Below are 25,175 nucleotides of genomic sequence, written 5' to 3' on the forward strand. Positions count from 1 at the left end.
TCTTAGACACCAACACCCCTCCGGAACCTTCTTCCCCTACACTTCCCTCTGATCCCATCCCTTCTTTCAATCTCATTCCCTGCCATATTTTTACGATCCCCTCTGACCTTCCTCTCTCTGACCCCGAACAATCAGTCGTCAGCAAAGATCTGAGCTTCTTTTTCCGCCGCCTTTGCCTCCGTGCCTACTTCTTCGGCCAGGGGTCTCCCCCCCCCCCGCACAGCTGATCCTTTCTCCTGTTTTCAGAATTCTTGCTCTACCTGGACCCCTCCCTCTGGCCTCTTACCCTCTCTAGATCTTTTCATTGCAAACTGCCAATGGGACATCAGCTGTCTCAATTTCTCTGCTCCCCTCACTCACTCCAACCTACCTCCCACTGAAATTGCAGCACTCCGCTCGCTCAGATCCAATCCCAACCTGGTCATTAAACCTGCTGACAAGGGTGGCACTGTTGTTGTTTGACAAACCGACCTCTACCTTGCAGAGGCTGATCACCAACTCTCTGACACCTCCTTCTACCTCCCCCTGGACCATGACCCCACCACTGAACACCAACACATCATTTCCCAGACCGTCACGGACCTCATCTCCTCTGGAGAGCTTCCCTCCACAGCCACTAACCTCATAGTTCCCCAACCCTGCGCAGCCCGCTTCTACCAAGATCCACAGACAGGACTGCCCCGGTAGACCCATAGTTTCAGCCTGTTCTTGCCCCACAGAACTTATTTCTTCCTATCTCGACTCTAATTTTTCTTCCCTTGTCCACTCTCTTCTCACCTACATCCGCGACTCCTCCGATGCCCTCTGTCACTTTAAGAGTTTCCAGTTTCCTGGCCCCAACCTTCTCCTTTTCACTATGGACGTCCAATCCCTCTACACTTCCATCCCTCACCAGGATGGCCTGAGGGCGCTCTGCTTCTTCCTCGAGCAAAGGCCCAACCAATCCCCATCCACCACCGCCCTCCTCCGCCTGGCTGAACTTGTTCTCACGTTGAACAACAACTTCTTTAACTCCACTCACTTTCTCCAAATTAAAGGTGTTGCTATGAGAACCCACATGGGTCCCAGCTATGCCAGCCTTTTCGTGGGATATGTGGAACATTCTTTGTTCCAGTCCTACTCGGGTCCCCCCTCTCACTTCTTTTTCTGGGACATTGATGACTGTATCGGTGCCGTTTCCTGCTCTCGCCCCGAACTTGAAAATTTAATTCACTTTGCATCCAATTTCCACCCTTCCCTCACCTTCACATGGTCCATCTCCGACTCTTCCCTTCCCTTCCTTGAATTCTCTGTCTCCATTTCTGGGGATAGACTTTCGACCAGTATACACTATAAGCCCACTGACTCCCACAGCTAGCTAGACTACACTTCCTCCCACCCCACATCCTGTAAGGACTCCATTCCATTCTCCCAGTTTTTCCGTCTCCGTCGCATCTGCTCTGACGACGCGACTTTTCACACTAGTACCACTGACATGTCTTCCTTCTTCCTCAACCGAGGATTCCCCTCCCCCGTGGTTAACATGGCCCTCGACCATGTCCGTTCTATTTCCTGCACCTCTATTCTCACTCCTTCCCCTCCCTCTCAGAACCACAACAGGGTTCCCCTTGTTCTCACCTTTCACCCCACCAGCCTCCACGTTCAACGGATCATCCTCCGCCATTTCCGCCACCTCCAGAGTGATCCCACCACCAATCACATCTTCCCCGCCCCTCTCAGTGTTCCGAAGGGACCACTCCCTCCGTGACATCCTGGTCTATTCCGCAGTCACCCCAAGCACCCCCTCCCCTTCCCACGGCACCTTTCTGTGCAAGCGCAGGAGATGCAACACCTGCCCTTTTACCTCCTCCCTTCCCACTATCCAGGGCCCCAAATACTCCTTCCAGGTGAAAGTGATTTATTTGTACTTCTTTCAATTTAGTATACTGTATTCGCTGCTCACGATGTGGTCTCCTCTACATTGGGGAGACCAAGCGTAGATTGGGTGACCACTTTGCTGAACATCTCCGTTCAGTCCGTAAGTGTGACCCTGAGCTTCTGGTCGTCTGTCACTTTAATTCTCCACTCCATTCCCACTCTAATTTCTCCGTCCTCGGACTCCTACACTGTTCCAATGAAGCTCAACGCAAGCTCGAGGAACAGCACCTCATCTTTCGTTTAGGCACCTTACAACCTTCTGGACACAACATAGAGTTCAACAATTTCAGAACATAACCTCTGGCCACCTTTGGCTCCCTTTCCCTTTCCCCAGCTTATGTTTTTTTTCCTTCCTTCCTTTTTTCTCTTCGTCTATAATGGCAGCTGGTCATTACTAAGCCATTCACACTTCTGTCACTACCATTTCAATTTGGTCCATCATCCCTTTTGTGTCTAATCTCTCCTGCCTTCCACCCTATCACAGACCTTCCCTTTTGTTCTTTCTTCCCCTCCCCATTTCAGTCCTTAAGAATGTGTTCTCTTCGAACATTCAGCAGTTCTGACAATGGGTCGTCAACCCGAAAAGTTAACTTTGTTTTTCTCTCCACAGATGCTGCCTGACCCGCTGAGATTTCCAGCATTCTCTGTTTTTAGTTCAGATTCCAGCATCCGCAGTATTTTCCTTTTGTGTTGTTGTAGTCAGACACGACCTTCCCTTAACAAAGCCATGCTGACTGTCCTTGATTAATCTGTGTCTTTCCAAATGAAGATTTATCCCTCAGAATTGTTTCCAATAATTTTCCCACCACCAAGGTTAGGCTAACTGGCCTGTAATTACGCGGTCTATCCCTTTCTCCCTTTTAAAACAAAGGTACAATGTTAGCAGTGCTCCAGTACCACACCTGTAGCCAGAGAGGATTGGAAAATGATGTTCAGAGCCTCTGCTAGTTCCTCTTTTGCATCTATTAACAGCCTGGGATACATTTCATCTGGGCCTGGTATTTATCCACTTTCAAAGCTGCTTAACCCTTTAATACTTCCTCTCTCACTATGTTTATTTCATCTAATATTTCACACTCCTCCTCTCTGTTTTTATAAAAGAGAAGGGTGATGCAGACATTGCAAACAGATGCAAAGTATTCATTAAGAACCATATCCATTTCTTCCGCCTCCACACACAGATTACTTTTATGGTCTCCAATAGCTAGGCGTTTCTGCAGCCGCAAACAAGACCCCAGAATGGTATATTGCCTCCCTGGTGCAAGGGTCAAGGATGTCTCGGAGCAGCTGCAGCGCATTCTGGAGGGGGAGGATGAACATCCAGCTGTCGTGGTACATATAGGTACCAACAATATAGGTAAAACAGGATGAGGCCCTACAAGCTGAATTTAGGGAGCTAGGAGTTAAATTAAGAGTAGGACCTCAAAGATAGTAATCTCAGGATTGCTACCAGTACCACGTGCTAGTCAGAGTAGAAATAGCAGGATAGTTAAGATGAATACGTGGCTTCAGGAATGGTGCAAGGGGGAGGGATTCAAATTCCTGGGACATTGGAACCGGTTCTGGGGGAGGTGGGACCAGTACGAACTGAACGGTCTGCACCTGGGCAGGACTGGAACCGATGTCCTGGGGAAATGTTGGGGAGGGTTTAAACTAAAATAGCAGAGGGATGGGAATCTGTGCAGGGAGGCAGAGAGAAGTAAATAAAAGGAGCAGAAGCAAAAGGTAGGAAGGAGAAAAGCAAGAGTGGAGGGCAAAAATCAAAAAGGGCCACATTACACCATAATTCTAAAAGGACAAAGAGTGTTAAAAAAACAATCCTGAAGGCTCTGAGTCTCAATGCGAGGAGCATTTGTAATAAGGTGCATCAATTGAATGCGCAGATAGCTGTTAATATGATGTTATTGGGATTATGGCGACATGGCTCCAGGGTAACCAAGGCTGGGAACTCAACATCCAGGAGTATTCAATATTCAGGAAGGACAGACAGGAAGGAAAAGGAGGTGGGGTAGCGTTACTGGTTAAAGAGGAGATTAACGCAATAGTAAGGAAGGACATTAGCATGGTTGATGTGGAATCTATATGGGTAGAGCTGTGAAAAACCAAAGGGCAGAAAACGTTAGTGGGAGTTGTGTACAGACCACTAAACAGTAGTAGGGATGGCAACAGGAAATTAGGGACGGCAACAAACAGGAAATTAGGGACGCGTGCAATAAAGGTACAGCAGTTATCATGGGTGACTTTAATCTACATATTGATTGGGCTAACCAAACTGGTAGCAATACTGTGGAGGAAGATTTCCTGGCGTGTATAAGGAATGGTTTTCGAGACCAATATGTCGAGGAACCAACTAGAGAGCAGGCCATCAGAGACTGGGTCTTGTGTAACGAGAGCATTAATTAGCAATCTGGTCATGTGGGGCCCCTTGTGGAAGAGTGACCATAATATGGTAGAATTCTTCATTAAGATGGAGTGTGACACAGTTAATTCAGAGACTAGGGTCCTGAACTTAAAGAAAGGAAACTTGGATGGTATGAGACGCGAATTGGCTAGGATAGACTGGCGAATGATACTTAAAGGGTTGACGGTGGATAGGCAATGGCAGACATTTAAATATCACATGGATGAACTACAACAATTGTATATCCCTGTGTGGCGCAAGAATAAAAACGGGAAGGTGGCTCAACCGTGGCTAACAAGGGAAATTAGGGATAATGTTAAATCCAAGGAAGAGGCATATAAATTGGCCAGAAAAAGCAACAAACCTGAAGACTGGGAGAAATTTAGAATTCAGCAGAGGAGGACCAAGGGTTTAATTAGGAGGGGGAAAATAGAGTACAAGAGTAAGTTTGCAGGGAACATAAATACTGACTGCAAAAGCTTCTATAGATATGTGAAGAGAGAAAGATTAACGAAGACTAATGTAGGTCCCTTGCAGTCAGAATCATGTGAATTAATAATGGGAAACAAGGAAATGGCAGACCAACTGAACAAATACTTTGGTTCTGTCTTCACGAAGGAAGACACGAATAACCACCTGAAAATACATGGGGACAGAGGGTCTAGTGAGAAGGGGGAACTGAGGGAAATCCTTATTAGTCAGGAAATGGTGTTCGGGAAATTGAAGGGACTGAACCTAGTGAACCTTCTCTGAACTGCCTCCAAAGCAAGTATATCCTTTTTTAAATATGGAAACCAAAACTGCATGCAGTATTCCAGGTGTGGCCTCACCAATAGCTTGCATAACTGTAGCAAGACTTCCTTGCTTTTACACTCCATCCCCTTTGCAATAAAGGCCAAGATTCGATTGGCCTTCCTGATCACTTGCTGTACCTGCATACTAACCTTTTGTGTTTCATGCACAAGTACCCCCAGGTCCCACTGTACTGCAGCACTTTGAAATCTTTCTCCATTTAAATAATAACTTGGTCTTTGATTTGTTTTCTGCCAAAGTGCATGACCTCACACTTTCCAACATTATACTCCAAATGCCAAATTTTTGTCCACTCACTTAGCCTGTCTATGTCCTTTTGCAGATTTTTTGTGTCCTCACACATTGCTTTTCTTCCCATCTTTGTATAGTTAGCAAACTTGGCTACGTTACACTCAGTCCCTTCATCCAAGTCATTAATATAGATTGTAAATAGTTGGTAGATCCCAGCCAAATTGGTGGGGTTATTGCCCTGCAGATGCTGTTGCAGACCCCCTCGAGTGCTGCAGCTACTAATATTTGAAGTGCTGTGGGGTGGGTAGGGGGCTGTTAGCAGCTCATCTGTATCCACCATACTGGTGGTGTAGGGCTTCCCACTCAGGTTTGAGGCATCCCCGGAGGTTTGATCACATGATTTTCTGACCACATGACTTCTACAAATTTAATTGTATTTACCTTATAAAGGTTGGGTTCCCTGTAGTTGAGAATCTATTTGTAGATTCGCACCAGCAGCTGTTGTATGAGAAGTTCCAAGAACTCGGATGCCATCCGTGAGCAGGTGAAGAGGGAAAACTGATAGCGGAGAAAAGGGGAAACCATTCTCTCCACCTCTCCTTCAAGCCTCTGTTCCTCAGCCTTTGTCTCCCTTGACCCTCATTCTCCATCTCTCCCCAACACTTCAGCCCCCCCTGCAATTTCATCACCCCCCCCCCCCCGCCGACTGCAATTCCAGGGCCCCTCCCCCAGGCCCCCGCCCCACGATTCCAGACTCCGGGCACCCCCCCCCCCACCCCCGGGGCAGTTGCGGCTCGAAGATCATAGAAAAGGCAGGAAATTATTCTGTTTATAAATTAATCCGGTTTAACCTGGTTCTGACTCCCAATGCCAGGCTAACAGTTCGTCATTATTTACGGTACGTGTGGACTGGGGAGTTCTTTAACCAAGACCCAGTGACAGAGAAACCGCTCTATCCCGGTGATAGAGCTGTGCAACATTCAATCCCAGCGATAAAGAGGTTTCACTCCTGCAATGGATGTTGGGTAAAATAATCTCCATTCCACAAAAGCCGTTTTTTTCACATTTTGCCGCCTCATGCTTACCTGTGGGTCCAGGGTTTTAAGTTGTGAATGGACTTGGTCCATTGAAAACTGTCCATAGTTCCTAATTTGTGAGGGTCTGTGGTTTCAAGGCGTAGTTTGCATCTATTACAATGCAAGTTATTTGGGACTATCAGGGAGTGTCTGTTTTTTGGTGGTATGTGTTTATATAGGTTGCACTGTATAAGACAAGGAAGGAGAGTGAAAATACAATTGCACTTGTTTTTGTTAGTCAAGGTGCTCAACTATGCATCTGGCCACTTAACCTTCCTCAGTGACAGACAAACGTCCATATACACCAGTCGGTACAAAACTACTGTGCTGGCTCGTAGAAGTGAGCCGAGCCACTCAGCTGACAGACAATACATCTGCCTTCACCTACAATGGCAATGTTGATATAGCTGCTGGGGCCAACACACTGAAAAGATACATGAAAATGTGCAGCAAGATATTGGTTAAGAAATAACAGTCATACAATGCAAGATAAATGAGGTCTATAGAGATACAGATTATTGGGGGTTCGAACTGTCGCAGTTTTCAGATAGACAAATTTATTTACATTGAGCTGTAATGTGGCAGTCCTTATAGCTTAAGCTGTTGAAACACGAGGCAGTTCAGAGAAGGTTCACTAGGTTGATTCCGGGGATGAGGGAGTTGACTTATGAGGAAAGGTTGAGTAGGTTGGGCCTCTACTCATTGGAATGCAGAAGAATGAGAGGTGATCTTATTGAAACGTATAAGATTATGAGGGGGCTTGACAAGGTGGATGCAGAGAGGAGGTTTCCACTGATGGGGGAGACTAGAACTAGAGGGCATTATCTTAGAATAAGCGGCCACCCATTTAAAACTGATGAGGAGAAATTTCTTCGCTGAGGGTTGAGTATCTGTGGAATTCGCTGCCTCAGCGAGCTGTGGAAGCTGGGACATTGAATAAATTTAAGACAGAAGTAGACAGTTTCTTAAACGATAAGTGGATAAGGTGTTAGGGGAAGCAGGCAGGGAAGTGGAGCTGAGTTCATGATCAGATCAGCCATGATCTTATTGAAAGGCGGAGCAGGCTCGAGGGGCCAAATGGCCTTCACCTGCTCCTTTTTCTTATGTTCTTATGATCTTATGTAACTCCCAATTTATGACGATATTCTCACTGAAGTTAGAAAACTGTTATCATGGGCCTTATACAGAAATTATGAATCATCTACTATGCATAACTTAGCTATAATTCTTGGGAGGAAAATACAATATAACCAGAATTCTGATAATATATAATAAGTGAGTCCCGAATATACTTGATAGTGAGATAAGAATCAAGTGGAACTAATAATTAAGGAAAATTGTAGATAATGTAATAAATGTGTGACTTTCAGGTTTCATTTGCCTCACACTGTGTATGTGCATTTGATTAGAAAAGTTACATTCAGAAATTCTGCTGAGTCAAGAAATAAAAATAAAACACAATTTGCAATATTACCTTTTGCAGCTCGGAAGATCTGCAAAACCTCCTCATTCACCTTCATCCGTCCCATTGTTTCTGCATCCAGGCCCTCCCAATTAACCAGGTTCAGGTTAGCACCAAAGTTGATCAAAAGTTTTACAAACTGTGCTTCACATCCATGTCGTAGAACAGCATCAAGAACACAGGTGGGTGATCCCCTGGTAAAGGCCTCAACATCCACCTGACCCCAGTAGTTATAATCGGGGTTAGCTCCAGCTTTCAGTAACAACTTGAAACACTGGAGATGGTGATAGGCAGAACTGATGTAGAGAGGGCACACGCCTAGTGATGTGAATTTTCGGGCAGCAGGCACGGAGACGCGACTGGCTACATGATGATTAACATCGACATCAGCACCGTATCTGAAACAGCAAAGTAAACAGGGTCATGATACAGGCAGCAACTTTCACAGAACGATCTATTCATTGGTTCTTATGTTAAAACACAACTCCATGATGGCTCAGTGAATATATGCACCATGTGAGAGACTAGAGAAGCTGGGGTTGTTCCCCTTAGAGCAGAGAAAGTTAAGGGGAGATTTAATAGAGGTGTTCAAAATTATAAAGGATTTTGATAAAATTTCCACTAATAGGAGGGTCGATAGCCAGAGGACACAGATTTAAGGTAACTGGCAAAATAACAAGATGCTAATATTTTTTACACAGCGAGTTATTGCGATCTGGAATGCGCTGTCTGAAAGGGTGGTTGAAGCAGATTCAATAATAACTTTTGAAAGGGAACTGGATATATACTTGAAGGGGGAAAAATTGCAGGGCTATGGGGAAACAGGAGTGTGAACTAATTGGACAGCTCTTTCAAGGAGCTGGCACAGGCACAATGGGCCAAATGGCCTCCTTCTGTGTTGTATCATTCTATGATTGTATGTAGTGTGGTATTGAGCCGTACAGACAAGGGCAATCCAGACATGATGGTTGGTTTGTGTCAATGTAGGGGGACTACTGGTCTCAGTATTTGGCCTAGGAATGGACAATGTGGGGACGGCAGGGAGAAAGACTCATCAGTCATGCTTCTCATTTATATTCATAGCTCAGTAACTTTTGCTGGAAGTGTACATGTGTGGACATCAGGTGGGATAGCATTAGGCTCATATTTGATGTATCCCTTCAATATCAGGCTCAGGGATGAAGAATGTCCAGGAATTGAGATACAAGATGTAATGTGCAGGAGAAAGTGGGGCGAGAAACATCACGTCCGTGCCCTTACCGGCATGGACATGGGCCGAATGGCCTCCTTCTGTGTCGTCATTTTTCTATGGTTCTATAAAAACTAGGGAAAATCAGGATAGCACTTTAAAAAGAAATCAGACAAATGATTACCAGCAAATCTAAATCAAGGTATGAGGCAAGTCTGTGAAGCACCATAGGACATTTTTCTATGTTAAAAGCACTATATAAATGTAAGTTGTTATTGATCCTAACCAGAGGCATCTACGATGGGAAAACTCACTGTCAACTATGGTACAACGTCCAAAATCGAGAATCCTCGGGACTGAATCTGTGTCGGTTTTGGGGTCTTTCCGGATTTCAGACAAGAAAATCAATAGTCTGAAATCCGGAATCCTCAACCGAATCCGTGCCGGGTTTTGAGCGGCGAGGTCTGAAATCCACCAAATACCAAAATATGGTACGGATTCGGTTGAGGATTCTGGATTTCAGACTTGATTTTCTTGTCTGAAATCCAGAATACTTGACTAAATCTGGATTTTGGGTTTTGCCTCAAAAATGTCCGATTTTCAGACAATAATTCTGAATTCTGATGACTCCATCAGCTCTGTGCAAAATGTCAGTTTTTTTGGACAATTCCGGTTTTCGGAGTTCCGGATTCGGGACGTTGCATCTGTATTAATGAATGTCCCAGTCTTTAATACTCTTGACTGAAAATTACGATGACAAAAGGTGAAGAGTGGCAATGGAATACATGGAACTAATTGCTGATGGGACCCACATCAGGAGCAAAGCAACATTCACTACATGTAGCATAGTGGTTATGTTACTGACTAGTAATCCAGAGGCCTAGACTATGATCCAGAGAAATTAGTTAACTCCCACCACGGCATCTAGAGAATTTAAATTCAGTTAATTAAATTAATCTGGAATAAAAATCTAGTATCAGTAATGGTGACTGTGAAATTACTGCATTGTTTTAAAAAAACCATCTAGTTCACTAATGCCCTTTAGGGAAGGAAATTTGCCATCCTGATCTGGTTTGGCCTATGTGTTACTCCAGATCCACAGCAATGTGGTTGATTCTGAAAAGGCCTAGCAAGCCACTCACTTATAACAAACCGCTATAAAAAACAGTAAGACGACCACCGCACGGACCACCCGGCTTCGACCTAGGCACCAGTTTCGGAAAACGACAATGGCATACCCAGCCCAATTGGCCCTGCAAAGTCCACCTCACCAAAGTCCACCTCATCTGGGGACTTGTGCCAAAATTGGGAGAGCTGTCCCACAGACTAGTCAAGCAACAGCCTGACATAGTTATACTCACAGAATCATACCTTTCAGCCAATGTCCCAGACTCCTCCATCACCATCCCTGGGTATGCCCTGTCCCACCGGCAGGACAGACCCACCCGAGGTGGCAGCACAGTGGTATACAGTCGGGAGGGAGTGGCCCTGGGAATCCTCAACATTGAATCTGGACCCCATGAAGTCTCATGGCTTCAGGTCAAGCATGGGCAAGGAAAGCTACTGCTGGTAACCAGCCTCCCCCAACAACAACAACTTTTATTTATATAGCGCCTTTAACGTAGGCACTTCACAACAGTGTTAAAAGACAAAACAGATAAATTTGACACCGAGCCACAAAAGAAGAAATTAAGGCAGATGATCAAAAGCTTGGTTAAAGAGGTAGGTTTTAAGGCACGGCCTAAAAGGAGGAAAGAGAGGTAGAAAGGCTGAGAGGTTTACAGAGGGAGTTCCAGAGCTTAGGGCCCAAACAGCTGAAGGCACAGCCACCGATAGTTGAGCAGTTATATTGAGGGATGTTCAAGAGGGAAGAATTTGAGGAGCGCAGACATCTTGTGGGTTTGTGAGGCTGAAAAAGATTATAGCAATAGGGTGGGGCAAGGCCATGGAGTGATTTGTAAACAAGAATGAGAATTTTGAAATCAAGGCATTTTTTAAACGGGAGCCAATGTAGGTCAGGGGTGATGGATGATCATGACTTGGTGCGAGTTAGGACACGGGCTGCTGAGTTTTGGATGATCTCAAGTTTACGTAGTGTAGAATGTGGGATACCAGCCAGAGTTGGAATAGTCAAGTCTAGAGGTAATAAAGGCATGGATGAGGATTTCAGCAGCAGAAGAGCTGAGGCAGGGGCGGAGGCAGGCAATGTTACGGAGATGGAAAAAGGTGGTTTTAGTTATGCCGTGGATGTGGCCAGAAACTAATTTCAGAGTCAAATATGATGCCAAGGTTGCGAACAGTCTTGTTCACCCTCAGATTGATGCTCTGGAGAGGGATGGAGTCAGTGGTTAGGGAACGCAGTTTGTGGCGGGGACCAAAGATAATGGCTTCGGTTTTCCCAATATTTAATTGGAAAAAATTTCTGCTCATCCAGTACTGGATGTCGGACAAGCAATCTGACAATTTAGATACCAATCAGGGGTCGAGAGAAGTGGTGGATAGGTAGAGCTGGGTGTCAGCGTACATGTGGAAACTGACTGTGTTTTCGGATGATATCGCCAAGGGGCAGCATATAGATTAGAAATAGAAGGGGGCTAAGGATAGATCCTTGGGGGACACCAGAGGTAACGATGCGGGAGTGGGAAGAGAAGCCATTGCAGGAGATTTTCTGGCTACAATTAAATAGATAAGAATGGAACCAGGCAAGTGCAGTCCCACCCAGCTGGATGATGGTGGAGAGGTGTTGGAAGAGGATGGAGTGGTCAAGTGTGTCAAAGGCTGCAGACAGATCCAGAAGGACGAGGAGGGATAGCTTACTGTTGTCACACTCACAAAGGATGTCATTTGTGACTTTGATGAGAGCCGTTTCGGTATTGTGGCAGGGGCGAAAACCAGATTGAAGGGATTCAAACATTGAATTCAGAGAATGATGGTCACGGATTTGGGAGGTGACAACATGTTCAAGTACTTTGGACAGGAAAGGGAGGTTGGAGGTGGGGCGATAGCTAGAAAGCAATGTGGGGTCAAGGTTTTTCTTGAGGAGAGGGGTGATGACAGCAAATTTGAAGGAGAGGGGAACAGTCCCTGAGGAGAGAGAACCATTAACAATGTCGGCTAACATGGGAGCCAAAAATGGAAGTTGGGTGGTCAGCAGTTTAGTGGAATAGGGTCAAGAGAGCAGAGAGTGGGTCTCATGGACAAGATGAGCGTGGAGAGGTCAAGAGGGGATATTAAAGAGAAACTAGAGAAAGATGTGAGTTTAGGGCTAGGGCAGGTGGGAACTCACAGAGGCAGCCGATCGGATGGTCTCAATCTTTGAGACAAAGAAGTCCATGAGCTCCTCACACTTGTTGTTGGAGGCGAGTGTGGTGGAGACAGGGGAGAGGGGTTTAAGGAGATGGTTAGCACTAGAGAATGGGGGTTGGGGGTAATATATTAGCATGGATAGAGGATTGGCTAACTAACAGAAAACAGAGAGTCGGGATAAATGGTTCATTCTCTGGCCGCAGGGATCAGTGCTGGGACCCCAACTATTTACAATTTATATTAACGACTTGGAAGAAGGGACTGAGTGTAATGTAGCCAAGTTTGCTGATGATACAAAGATGGGAGGAAAAGCAATGTGTGAGGAGGACACAAAAAATCTGCAAAAGGACATAGACAGGCTAAGTGAGTGGGCAAAAATTTGGCAGATGGAGTATAATGTTGGAAAGAGTGAGGTCATGCACATTGGCAGAAAAAAATCAAAGAGCAAGTTATTATTTAAATGGAGAAAGATTTCAAAGTGCTGCAGTACAGCGGGACCTGGGGGTACTTGTGCATTAAACACAAAAGGATAGTATGCAGGTACAGCAAGTGATCAGGAAGGCCAATGGAATCTTGGCCTTTATTGCAAAGGGGATGAGTATAAAAGCAGGGCTTGCTACAGTTATACAGGATATTGGTGAGGCCACACCTGGAATACTGCGTACAGTTTTGGTTTCCATATTTACGAAAGGATATACTTGCTTTGGAGGCAGTTCAGAGAAGGTTCACCAGGTTGATTCCGGAGATGAGGGGGTTGACTTATGAGGAAAGTTTGAGTAGGTTGGGTCTCTACTCATTGGAATTCAGAAGAATGAGAGGTGATCTTATCGAAACATATAAGATTATGAGGGGGCTTGACAAGGTGGATGCAGAGAGGATGTTTCCACTGATGGGGGAGACTAGAACTAGAAGACATGATCTTAGAATAAGGGGCAGCCCAGTTAAAACTGAGATGAGGAATTTTTTCTCTCACAGGGTTGTAAATCTGTTGAATTCGCTGCCTCAGAGAGCGATGGAAGCTGGGATGTTGACTAAATTTAAGACTGAAATAGACAATTTCTTAAACGATAAGGGGATAAGAGGCTATGGGAAGCGGAGCTGAGTCCATGATCAGATCAGCCATGATCTTATTGAATGGCGGAGCAGGCTCGAGGGGCCGTATTGCCTACTTCTGTTCCTATTTCTTATGTTCTTATGTTAATAGTAGCCGGGGGTTATTTTTGAATTCCAGAATGATCCTGGAATAGTGAGCAGTTTTTGTAGACAAGAATAGGACCCGATAATGTTTTGTGTGTTCGAGCCAGATCTGGCAGTGAATGGCTAAACCAGTTGTCCACCACATCCGTTCAAGTCTGTGCCCTTTGGACTTGAGGGAGCGAAGATGAGGACTATACTAGGGGGAACGGCCAGCGTGGGAGAGAGTAATCTTTTTAATAGGGACTAGGGCATCAAAGGTAATGGGGAGGGTGTGGCTGCAGAAATGTCATTGTTAAAAGAGGGCCAAAAGTTGGACAGTTTTGAGTTGCTAATTGCAGTTGTAAGAGTTTGCAGAGTTTTTTTCCAGGGGCAGATGCAGAAGGAAGTAGGTTTTGGATTGGGGAAGGGGGATGTGGTCAAGAATACAAGGAAATGGTCAGAGATGGATTTATCTTTAACTGACACAGTTGGAATAGCAAGGCCACGAGCAATTGCAAGATCAAGGAGGTGGCCATGAATATGGGTTGAGGAATTTACATGGAAGGAGAGTTGAAGGGAGGATGGGAGGGTAATGAACTCAGATGAAAGAGAGCATGATGAATTGAGATGGAGGTTGAAATCACCGAGGATGAGAAGTTGCTCGTTGAATAGGCTGAGGGAGGAAAGCAGTGAGGATACATCAGTGATAACATTTTTATCATACTTGGGTGGGCGGTAGAGAATGAGAATTTTGAATGAGAGGCAAGAGGGATGGAACAAGGCGAGATGCTCCAAAGAGAGAAAGTGACGGAGGAGTAGGGGGACAGACCAAGGAATGACTTGGTGATGAGAGCTATACCGCCACCACGGCGGTCTGGGCGGGGCAAGTGGTGGAGGGTATAACCAGGAGGGGAGGCTTCGATTAAAGGTAATGTGTCATTATCCTTCAGTCAAGTTTCCGTTAATGCCATGATGTCGATGCAATCACCCACAATAAGGTCATGGATGGCAAGGGCTTTGTTCGCAAGTGAACGGACAGTCTGGAAAGAGATTTTGAGAGGATCCGTGATGGCTGATCCACTGCCAGCATATACATGGTCATTGCTTGGAGGGATGAGTTGGACGGGGAAAGAGATTGGCAAGGTTAGCCGCACCGCCGCCCCCCCCCCCGGGCAAGGTGCGCAGTAAGGTCGGTGAGAGAGTAGGATGGGACAGTTGGGGTTGCTGCTTGCGAGGAGACAGTGACGAGTATCTCGGTGGGCCCTTCAATGTGCATCACCAAGAGTGGCTCGGTAGCCCCACTACTGACCGAGCTGGCTGAGTCCTGAAGGACATAGCTGCCAGACTGGGACTGCAGCAGGTGGTAAGAGAACCAACACGAGGGTAAAACCTACTTGATCTCGTCCTCACAAATCTACCTGTTGCAGATGCATCTGTCCATGACAGCATTGGTAGCAGTGACCACCGTACAGTCATTGTGGAGACAAAGTCCCGTCTTCACAATGAGGACACCCTCCGCCGTGTTGTGTGGCACTACCACCGTGCTAAATGGGATAGATTCAGAACAGATCGAGCAGCTCAAAACTGGGCATCCATGAGGCGCAGTGGGCCATCAGCAGCAGCAGAATTGTATTCCACCACAATTGTAACCTCATGGCCCAGCATATCCTTCACTCTCAAGCCAGGGCACCAATCCCTGGTTCAATGAGGAGTGCAGAACAGCATGCCAGGAGCAACACCGGGCATTGGGACCGGATCTGGGGGAGGTGGGACCAGTACAAACCGGACGGTCTGCACCTGGGCAGGACCGGAACCAATGTCCTAGGGGGAGTGTTTGCTAGTGCTGTTGGGAGGATTTAAACTAATATGGCAGGGGGATGGGAACCAATGCAGGGAGACAGAGGGAAACAAAAAGGAGGCAAAAGCAAAAGACAGAAAGGAGATGAGGAAAAGTGGAGGGAGGAGAAACCCAAGGCAAAGAACAAAAAGGGCCACTGTACAGCAAAATTCTAAAAGGACAAAGGGTGTTAAAAAAACAAGCCTGAAGGCTTTGTGTCTTAATGCAAGGAGTATCCGCAATAAGGTGGATGAATTAATTGTGCAAATAGATGTTAATAAATATGATGTGATTGGGATTACGGAGACGTGGCTCCAGGATGATCAGGGCTGGGAACTCAACATTCAGGGGTATTCAACATTCAGGAAGGATAGAATAAAAGGAAAAGGAGGTGGGGTAGCATTGTTGGTTAAAGAGGAGATTAATGCAATAGTTAGGAAAGACATTAGCTTGGATGATGTGGAATCTATATGGGTAGAGCTGCAGAACACCAAAGGGCAAAAACGTTAGTGGGAGTTGTGTACAGACCTCCAAACAGTAATAGGGATGTTGGGGAGGGCATCAAACAGGAAATTAGGGGTGCATGCAATAAAGGTGTAGCAGTTATAATGGGTGACTTTAATATGCACATAGATTGGGCTAGCCAAACTGGAAGCAATACGGTGGAGGAGGATTTCCTGGAGTGCATAAGGGATGGTTTTCTAGACCAATATGTTGAGGAACCAACTAGGGGGGAGGCCATCTTAGACTGGGTGTTGTGTAATGAGAGAGGATTAATTAGCAATCTTATTGTGCGAGGCCCCTTGGGGAAGAGTGACCATAATATGGTGGAATTCTGCATTAGGATGGAGAATGAAACAGTAAACTCAGAGACCATGGTCCAGAACTTAAAGAAGGGTAACTTTGAAGGTATGAGGCGTGAATTGGCTAGGATAGATTGGCGAATGATACTTAGGGGGTTGACTGTGGATGGGCAATGGCAGACATTTAGAGACCGCATGGATGAATTACAACAATTGTACATTCCTGTCTGGCGTAAAAATAAAAAAGGGAAGGTGGCTCAACCGTGGCTATCAAGGGAAATCAGGGATAGTATTAAAGCCAAGGAAGTGGCATACAAATTGGCCAGAAATAGCAGCGAAACTGGGGACTGGGAGAAATTTAGAACTCAGCAGAGGAGGACAAAGGGTTTGATTAGGGCAGGGAAAATGGAGTACGAGAAGAACATTAAGGTGGATTGCAAAAGTTTCTATAGGTATGTAAAGAGAAAAAGGTTAGTAAAGACAAACGTAGGTCCCCTGCAGTCAGAATCAGGGGAAGTCATAACGGGGAACAAAGAAATGGCAGACCAATTGAACAAGTACTTTGGTTCGGTATTCACTAAGGAGGATACAAACAACCTTCCGGATATAAAAGAGTTCAGAGGGTCTAGTCGGGAAATTGTGTTGGGGAAATTGATTGGATTGAAGGCCGATAAATCCCCAGGGCCTGATGGACTGCATCCCAGAGTACTTAAGGAGGTGGCCTTGGAAATAGCGGATGCATTGACAGTCATTTTCCAACATTCCATTGACTCTGGATCAGTTCCTATGGAGTGGAGGGTAGCCAATGTAACCCCACTTTTTAAAAAAAGGAGGGAGAGAGAAAACAGGGAATTATAGACCGGTCAGCCTGACCTCAGTAGTGGGTAAAATGATGGAATCAATTATTAAGGATGTCATAGCAGTGCATCTGGAAAATGGTGACATGATAGGTCCAAGTCAGCATGGATTTGTGAAAGGGAAATCATGCTTGACAAATCTTCTGGAATTTTTTGAGGATGTTTCCAGTAAAGTGGACAAAGGAGAACCAGTTGATGTGGTATATTTGGACTTTCAGAAGACTTTTGACAAGGTCCCACACAAGAGATTAATGTGCAAAGTTAAAGCACATGGGATTGGGGGTAGTGTGCTGACGTGGATTGAGAACTGGTTGTCAGACAGGAAGCAAACAGTAGGAGTAAACGGGTACTTTTCAGAATGGCAGGCAGTGACTAGTGGGGTGCCGCAAGGCTCTGTGCTGGGGCCCCAGCTGTTTACATTGTACATTAATGATTTAGACGAGGGGATTAAATGCAGTATCTCCAAATTTGCGGATGACACTAATTTGGGTGGCATTGTGAGCTGCGAGGAGGATGCTATTAGGCTGCAGAGTGACTTGGATAGGTTAGGTGAGTGGGCAAATGCATGGCAGATGAAGTATAATGTGGATAAATGTGAGGTTATCCACTTTGGTGGTAAAAACAGAGAGACAGACTATTATCTGAATGGTGACAGATTAGGAAAAGGGAAAGTGCAACGAGACCTGGGTATCATGGTACATCAGTCATTGAAGGTTAGCATGCAGGTACAGCAGGCGGTTAAGAAAGCAAATGGCATGTTGGCCTTCATAGCGAGGGGATTTGAATACAGGGGCAGGGAGGTGTTGCTACAGTTGTACAGGGCCTTGGTGAGGCCACACCTGGAGTATTGTGTACAGTTTTGGTCTCCTAACTTGAGGAAGGACATTCTTGCTATTGAGGGAGTGCAGCGAAGGTTCACCAGACTGATTCCCGGGATGGCGGGACTGACCTATCAAGAAAGACTGGATCAACTGGGCTTGTATTCACTGGAGTTCAGAAGAATGAGAGGGGACCTCATAGAAACTGACGGGTTTAGACAGGTTAGATGCAGGAAGAATGTTCCCAATGTTGGGGAAGTCCAGAACCAGGGGTCACAGTCTGAGGATAAGGGGTAAGCCATTTAGGACCGAGATGAGGAGAAACGTCTTCACCCAGAGAGTGGTGAACCTGTGGAATTCTCTACCACAGAAAGTAGTTGAGGCCAATTCACTAAATATATTCAAAAGGGAGTTAGATGAAGTCCTTACTACTCGGGGGATCAAGGGTTATGGCGAGAAAGCAGGAAGGTGGTACTGAAGTTTCATGTTCAGCCATGAACTCATTGAATGGCGGTGCAGGCTAGAAGGGCTGAATGGCCTGCTCCTGCACCTATTTTCTATGTTTCTATGTTTCTATGTACCTAAAAATAAGGTGCCAACCTGGGGAAGCTGCAACACATACTTGCTAAACAATGGAAGTAGCATGCCGTAGACAGGGCTAAGCGATCCCACAATCAACGGATCAGATCAAAGCTCTGCAGTCCTGTCACCTCCAGTCGTGAATGGTGATGGACAATTAAACAACTAATGGGACTAAGAAACTCCATGAATGTCCCCATCTTCAATGATGGCGGAGCCCAGTACGCGAGTGCAAAAGATAAGACTGAAGCGTTCACAACCATCTTCATCCAGAAGTGCCGAGTGGATGATCCATATCAGCCTCCTCCTGAGGTTCCCACCATCACAGAAGCCTGACTTCAGCCAATTCGATTCACTCCACGTGATATCAAGAAACAGCTTAGCGCAGTGGATATAGCAAAGGCTATGGGCTCCGACAACATCCTGGCTGTCGTGCTGAAGACGTGCTCCAGAACTAGCCGAGCCACTAGCCAAGTTGTTCCAGTACATCTACAACACTGGTATCTATCTGAAAATGTGGGAAGTATTATGTCCTGTCCACAAAAAGCAGGACAAATTCAATCCGGCCAATTACCGCACCATCAATCTACTATCAATCATCAGCAAAGTGATGGCAGGTATCATTGACAGTGCTATCAAGTGGCACTTATTCACCAATAACCTGCGCACTGATGCTCAGTTTCAGTTCTGCCGGGACCACTCAGCTCCAGATCTCACTACAGCCTTGGTCTAAACATGGACAAAAGAGCTGAATTCCAGAGGTGAGATGAGAGCAACTGCCCTTGACAGCAAGGCAACATTTGACCGAGTGTGGCATCAAAGAACCCTATTAAAATTGAAGTCAATGGAAATCAGGGAGAAATTTCTCCATTGAGTGGAGTCATAGCTAGCACAAAGGAAGGCGATTGTTGGAGGCCAATCACCTCAGCCAGAGGACATCGCTGCAGGAGTTCCTCGGGCAGTGTCCGAGGCCCAACAATCTTCAGCTGCTTCATCAATGCCCTTCCCTCTATCATAAGGTATGGGGATTTTCGCCGATGATTGCTCAGTGTTCAGTTCCATTCGCAACTCCTCAGATGATGATGCACAAGTGCCAGGCAATGACTATCTCCAACAAGCGAGAGTCTAACCACCGCTCCTTCATTCAACAGCATTACCATCGCCAAATTGACCAGAAACTTAACTGTACCAGCCACATAAATACTGTGGCAACAAGAGCAGGTCAGAGGCTGGGTATTCTGCGGCAAGTGTCTCACCTCCCGACTCCCCAAAGCCTTTCCACCATCTATAAGGCAAAAGTCAGGAGTGTGATGGAATATTCTCTACTTGCCTGGATGAGTACAGTTCCAATAACACTCAAGAAGCTTGACACCATCCAGGATGAAGCAGCCACCTTAAACATTCACTCCCTCCACCACCGGCACACCATGGCTGAAGTGTGTACCATCTACAAGATGCATTGCAGCAACTCGCCAAGGCTTCTTCTGCAGCACTTCCCAAACCCGTGACCTTTACCACCTAGACGGACAAGAGCAGCAGGTGCACCATCACCTCCAAGTTCCCCTCCAAGTCACACACCTTTCGGACTTGGAAGTTTATTGCTGTTCCTTCATCGCCGCTGGGTCAAAATCCTGGATCTCCCTCCCTAACAGCACTGAGTGGAGCAATTAAGGATGGGCAATAAATGTTGGGCCTTGCCAGTGATGCCCAAACACAAGATTGAATAAAAAGAAAATGTTACAATGCTCTAGAAGCCTAGTGGTCTGAGGGTGGGATGCAAGATATCCAGCTTAAATGTCTAGTTTATTATCGGTTTTGTTTTACTCTCTGCACGGTAATTACATAATATACTGCATTTCAGTTTTATTTTTACATATTAGGTTTCAGCAAGTTTTCATAAAATATATTCTGAACAAAGATTAGTTATGGTGTAAGATGGTAAATATATCTGTAGAGGGAATAGTGTGAAGGAGAGAGTGCTCAGAAGACTGTGTAGGACACAGACACTAGCTGCTCTCCAGTATTCACCCTATTTAAGGCTATTCTTCCTTATAATTGGAGCTAGACCATTCGGGGTGATGTGAGGAAGTACCTTTTCACATAAAGGGTAGTGGAAATCTGGACGTCTCTCCCCAAAAGCTGTTGAAGCTGGGGGGTCAACTGAAAAGAGTCAAAACCGAGATTCATCATCATGATCATAGACAGACCCTCGGGGTCGAGGATGAGTGCTCTGGTGACTGATGAACTCATTTTAAATGGTGGAAGATGCCTATGCGTGAATTCTTTTAACGTGGGGTGGCCGTTGCACACCAGCCACCACACGGGCTTGACGGAGCAGGGTCTTGGTCCAGTGGCAAGGGGATCCAAAACGACTGGGGACCAGGCTCCGCCGCATGTGCCAATACATACACACAAACTCAGACATACTCCTACTGTCCTTCTTCCCACAGGACCCCTCTCTATGTGGAATTCATAGTACGCAATGTGAGCCTCACGACCTCACAGCCTTGCTATTGGCCCGTGTGCCTTAAGAACATAAGAAATAGGAGCAGGAATAGGCCATTTGGCCCCTCGAGCTTCCCTTGGTCTTGTCCATGCTGCTCCACCTCTGGGCTCTGACCTCTCTGCTCCTCCGTGCCTCGCCCGTCCTCTCCGCTTCCTATCTCCGGATCTTGCCAGTCTCGACATCCGGACCTCGCACTGAGATTGATAGGTAAAAGGGTATTGAGAGTTACGGAACAAGGGCAGATAGATGGAGTTAGATACAGATCAGCCATGATCTAAATGAATGGCAGAACAGGCTCGAGGGGCTGACTGGCCTGCTCCTGTTCCGATGGTCCTATATACCAGCCTAAAAAACATCTTGACAAGCTTTTTTTTTAAACCAAGGAGAGGGGGCTTTAGAACCAAGCCTGATCTTGTCCTCAACTGACCTCACATGCATTACCCAGCAGGCGTCACTGTTGAGTGATAGGGAGCAAGAACCCTGGCTAATTTTCCCCATCTAGCCCAGGAGTGCAGAAACCAATTGCCATCCAGGGTACGATCAGCTGACTCAACACACATTGCAGATTGAGCCCGAAACCTCCCTGGTCTGCATGTTTCAGTTACATGATGAGCTATTCTTTCACCATTAGGTAACAATCACCCTATACAAGACCGAGCACAAGTAGCATGTAGCCCTGTTGGGACAACCTATTACGCAGGATGAGCAATGGGAGCTATGTTCCCAACTCACTTTGCATCACTTACCAGCGACAGTTCCTTATGCAAAAGCAAATAATCCAGGTCCTAACCTAAGCTTACTTGATTAGTTCTTTGAGGATGTCCGCTCTGCCCACCCGTGAGGCGTGATACACAGGCGTGCTGCGGTGGTGGGAACTTCCATTCGGATCAGCTCCTGCTTGCATGAGAATCCGGGTGCATTCCACATGGCCGTTCAGAACAGCCACATACAGTGCAGTCTGTCCTTTAACATCAACCAAGTCCACCTCTGCCCCGTGTTTGAGCAGGTAGTCTGCACAGTCAGCATGGCCTGCGGTAGCTGCAATCCGCAGTGGCGTGCATGGCAACCATCCACAGCACCAAACCGATTTCTCGTTAATTCGTCTGGAAAACAGAACCACCACTTTATTAACAAATCACTCAAATTAAGTCTTATATTAAACGCTGGTTCAGATTTAGGTTCACAAACGCGGGTTAGTGGTTTTGGTTGTTAATATTATTATTGGCCACGAAATTGCAGTCTGCGATGTAGCAAAGGAGTGCGCCGCTGACCTCCGAAAGGAATTCGCACTTACCTGGTGCGAGGCCCCACACATAAACTTGCTGTGAGACGCTGCAGAGTTGTGCGCAGCGTAGTGGCCCAAGGATCCCAGGGGCGCACCATGTAATCACGTGGGGCGGTGCTCCAATCAGAAAACAGATGCTCATTCATAAAATTTTGTCTCACTCACCCCAATAAATTAATAGGCAGGTTAATAAATCATCCTGTAAATTAATTAATAAATCAGTCTCTCATTCTTGGTAGAGTTGTGTTGAGATCAGGAGATAGTTAGGTGGATACAGATTTATTTTTATCATGACGGGTCTTTATATCAGGCTGCTGCACATCCCCCTCCCATTTAGCTGTGCAAACAGGCTCCTGTGCCAACAGGCTCCTGTGCCTGTTTGCACCAACGGTAACATTTTCACGTGTTCTACCCAATTATTTCTATTAGTCAGAGGGGATAGAAGTTAAGCATTTGGTAATCACGTGAATGCTGCTGCAGTGATTTTTCAGCTGCTGTAGTCATGTTACTTACAAACAAATGTACAAGAAAGGACAGGAAGAGATCAACTAGTCTACCTAACCTGTCCCATCTAGACATGATGCACCACCAAATCAAACCCCTCACTCTCAATCTCTTGGGAGGAGCAAAACAAAAAGGGAGAATCCTTAGATCAATTTAGGGAGGAGTCATATCTCTAAATTTTGTTCCATCCTCCTCCAGACCTACGACCCTCCGAGATCTCTAAGCTCCTCTAGTTCTGGTCTCTTGCGCATCCCCTATTTTAATCGCTTCACCATTGGCGACCATGCCTTCAGCTATTTAGGCCCTAAACTCTGGAATTCCCTCCCTAAACCTGTGTGTGTGTCTGTCGCTCTCTTCCTTTAAGACACTCCTTAAAACCTACCTCTTTAACCAAGCTTTTGGTCATCTGTCCTAATATCTCATGTGTCAAATTCTGTTTGATAGCCCGCCTGTGAAGTACCTTGGTACATTTTACTATGTGAAAGCACTATATAAATGCAAGTTGTTGTTTACTGCAGTAGTTAGTTGAGCTGAGGTGTACTGAGGACATCTTTCATGAGGTCAGACATTGAGTCCTGAAACCAAACGACTTATGGTGACTCAATTAGATTTGTGTCTAGCACCTACTGTGTATCTGAGGCCATGCGCCATTTTGTTTGAAGAATGTGGGTTGACAGTCTAGATACCTGTGAGAACAGACATGGATTTGCAGAGCTCGCTAATTTTCACAGCGGGGGATACTTCGTAAGCAGGGAGGAGTTGATGGACAACTGTGAGTGAGGCAGTGGGATTTATTTTTCCAGCCTGATAAAGCTCTTCAGTCAAAATACGATGGTTAGATGCAACCACCAAACAACTTGTAGCACCTATAATGTAGGAAAATGTCCCAAGATGCTTCACAGCAGCATGATTAGTTCAAAATTGCAATCAAGCCAAAGAATGACGATTTAGGAGTGGTGTTTAAAAAATTGGTCAAAGAGGTATGTTTTTAGGAGGGTCTTAAAGGAGGGAGAGGTAGAGAGGAGGAAAGGTTTATGGAGGGAATTCCAGAGCGTAGGGCCTAGGCAGCTGAAGTCATGGCCACCAATTATTAGGCAAAGGGAGTGGGGGATGGACAAGAGACCAGAGTTGGAGGAATGCAATTTTTTATAATAAAAGAGGACTGTAGGGCTGGGAAAAATAGGGAGGGGCATGGCCATGGAGGTACCTGAACACAAGAATGAGAATTTAAAATAAACGTGTTGGTGGACCGGGAGCCATTATTGGTCAGCGACCACAAGAGTGATGGGCGAGTCGGACTTTGTGCGAGTTAAGATACGGGCAACGAGTTTTGGATTAACTTAAGTTGGAAGGTGGGTGGATGGCCGGGAGAGCATTGGAATAATTGAGTCTAGAGATAACAAAAGCATGGTTTCAGCAACAGATGAGCTGAGGCACAGATGTTAGAGGTGGAAGTAGGCGGTCTATGTGATGAAGATACGGGGTCAGAAGCTCTTTTCAGGTCGAAATAAGACGCTGAGCTTCTGAAAAGTCTGCTTCAGCCTGAGACACTGCCATTCACATCTCCTCAGATAATGGACCAGTCCATGCCCGCATGCAGCAAGACCTAAACGACATTCAAGCTTGGGCTGAAAAGTGGCAAGTAACATTCGTGTCACACAAGTACCAGGCAATGACTATCTCCAACAAGCAACAGTCTAACCACCATCCCTCGACATTCAATGGCATTACCATCGCCGAATCCACCACCATCAACATCATGCCGGTCATCATTGACTAGAAACTTAACTGGACAAGCCACATAAATACTGTGGCAACAAGAGCAGGTCAGAGGTTGGGTATCAGCGGCGAATGTCTCCCCTCAACTCCCCAAAGCCTTTCCACCATCTACAAGGCACAAGTCAGGAGTGTGATGGAATACTCTCCACTTGCCTGGATGAGTGTAACTCCAACAACGCTCAAGAAGCTCGACACCATCCAAGACAAAGCAGCTCGCTTCATTAGCACGTCATCCACCACCTTAAACATTCATTCCCTCTATCATCTGCGTACCATGGCTGCAGTGTGTACCATCTACAAGATGCTCTGCAGCAACTCGCCAAGCTCCTTCGGCAGTGCCGCCCAAACCCACAACCTCTACCATCTAGAAGGACAAGGGCAGCGGCCGCATGGGAACACCATCATCTCCAAGTTCCCCTCTTAGTCACACACCATCCTGACTTGGAAATATATCGCTGTTCCTTCATCATCGCTGGGTAAAAATCCTGGAACTCTCTCCCCAACACCACATGGACTGCAACAGTTCAAGGCAGCGGTTCACCATCATCTTCTCAAGAGGAATTAGGGATGGCAATAAATGCTGGCCTTGCCAGCGACGCCTACATCCCATGAACGAATTTTTTAAAAGGGAGGGGG

At 46.1% G+C, this 25,175-nt stretch overlaps 1 protein-coding gene across 1 annotated transcript in view; it reads right to left on the reverse strand.

Annotated features, from left to right (window-relative positions):
- asb1 (ankyrin repeat and SOCS box containing 1) overlaps nucleotides 1-25,175 on the reverse strand; it is a 60,680-nt gene that overhangs the window by 20,672 nt on the left and 14,833 nt on the right. Inside the window, exons 2-3 of the mRNA XM_070876059.1 lie at nucleotides 21,772-22,074; nucleotides 7,913-8,298 (exon numbers count right to left, since the gene is read on the reverse strand). Coding sequence (XP_070732160.1) covers nucleotides 7,913-8,298; nucleotides 21,772-22,074 — 689 coding nt within the window. The remainder of the gene's footprint in view (nucleotides 1-7,912; nucleotides 8,299-21,771; nucleotides 22,075-25,175) is intronic.

Source organism: Pristiophorus japonicus, chromosome 3 (genome assembly GCF_044704955.1).
Source record: "Pristiophorus japonicus isolate sPriJap1 chromosome 3, sPriJap1.hap1, whole genome shotgun sequence".
NCBI classification, from domain to species: domain Eukaryota; kingdom Metazoa; phylum Chordata; class Chondrichthyes; family Pristiophoridae; genus Pristiophorus; species Pristiophorus japonicus.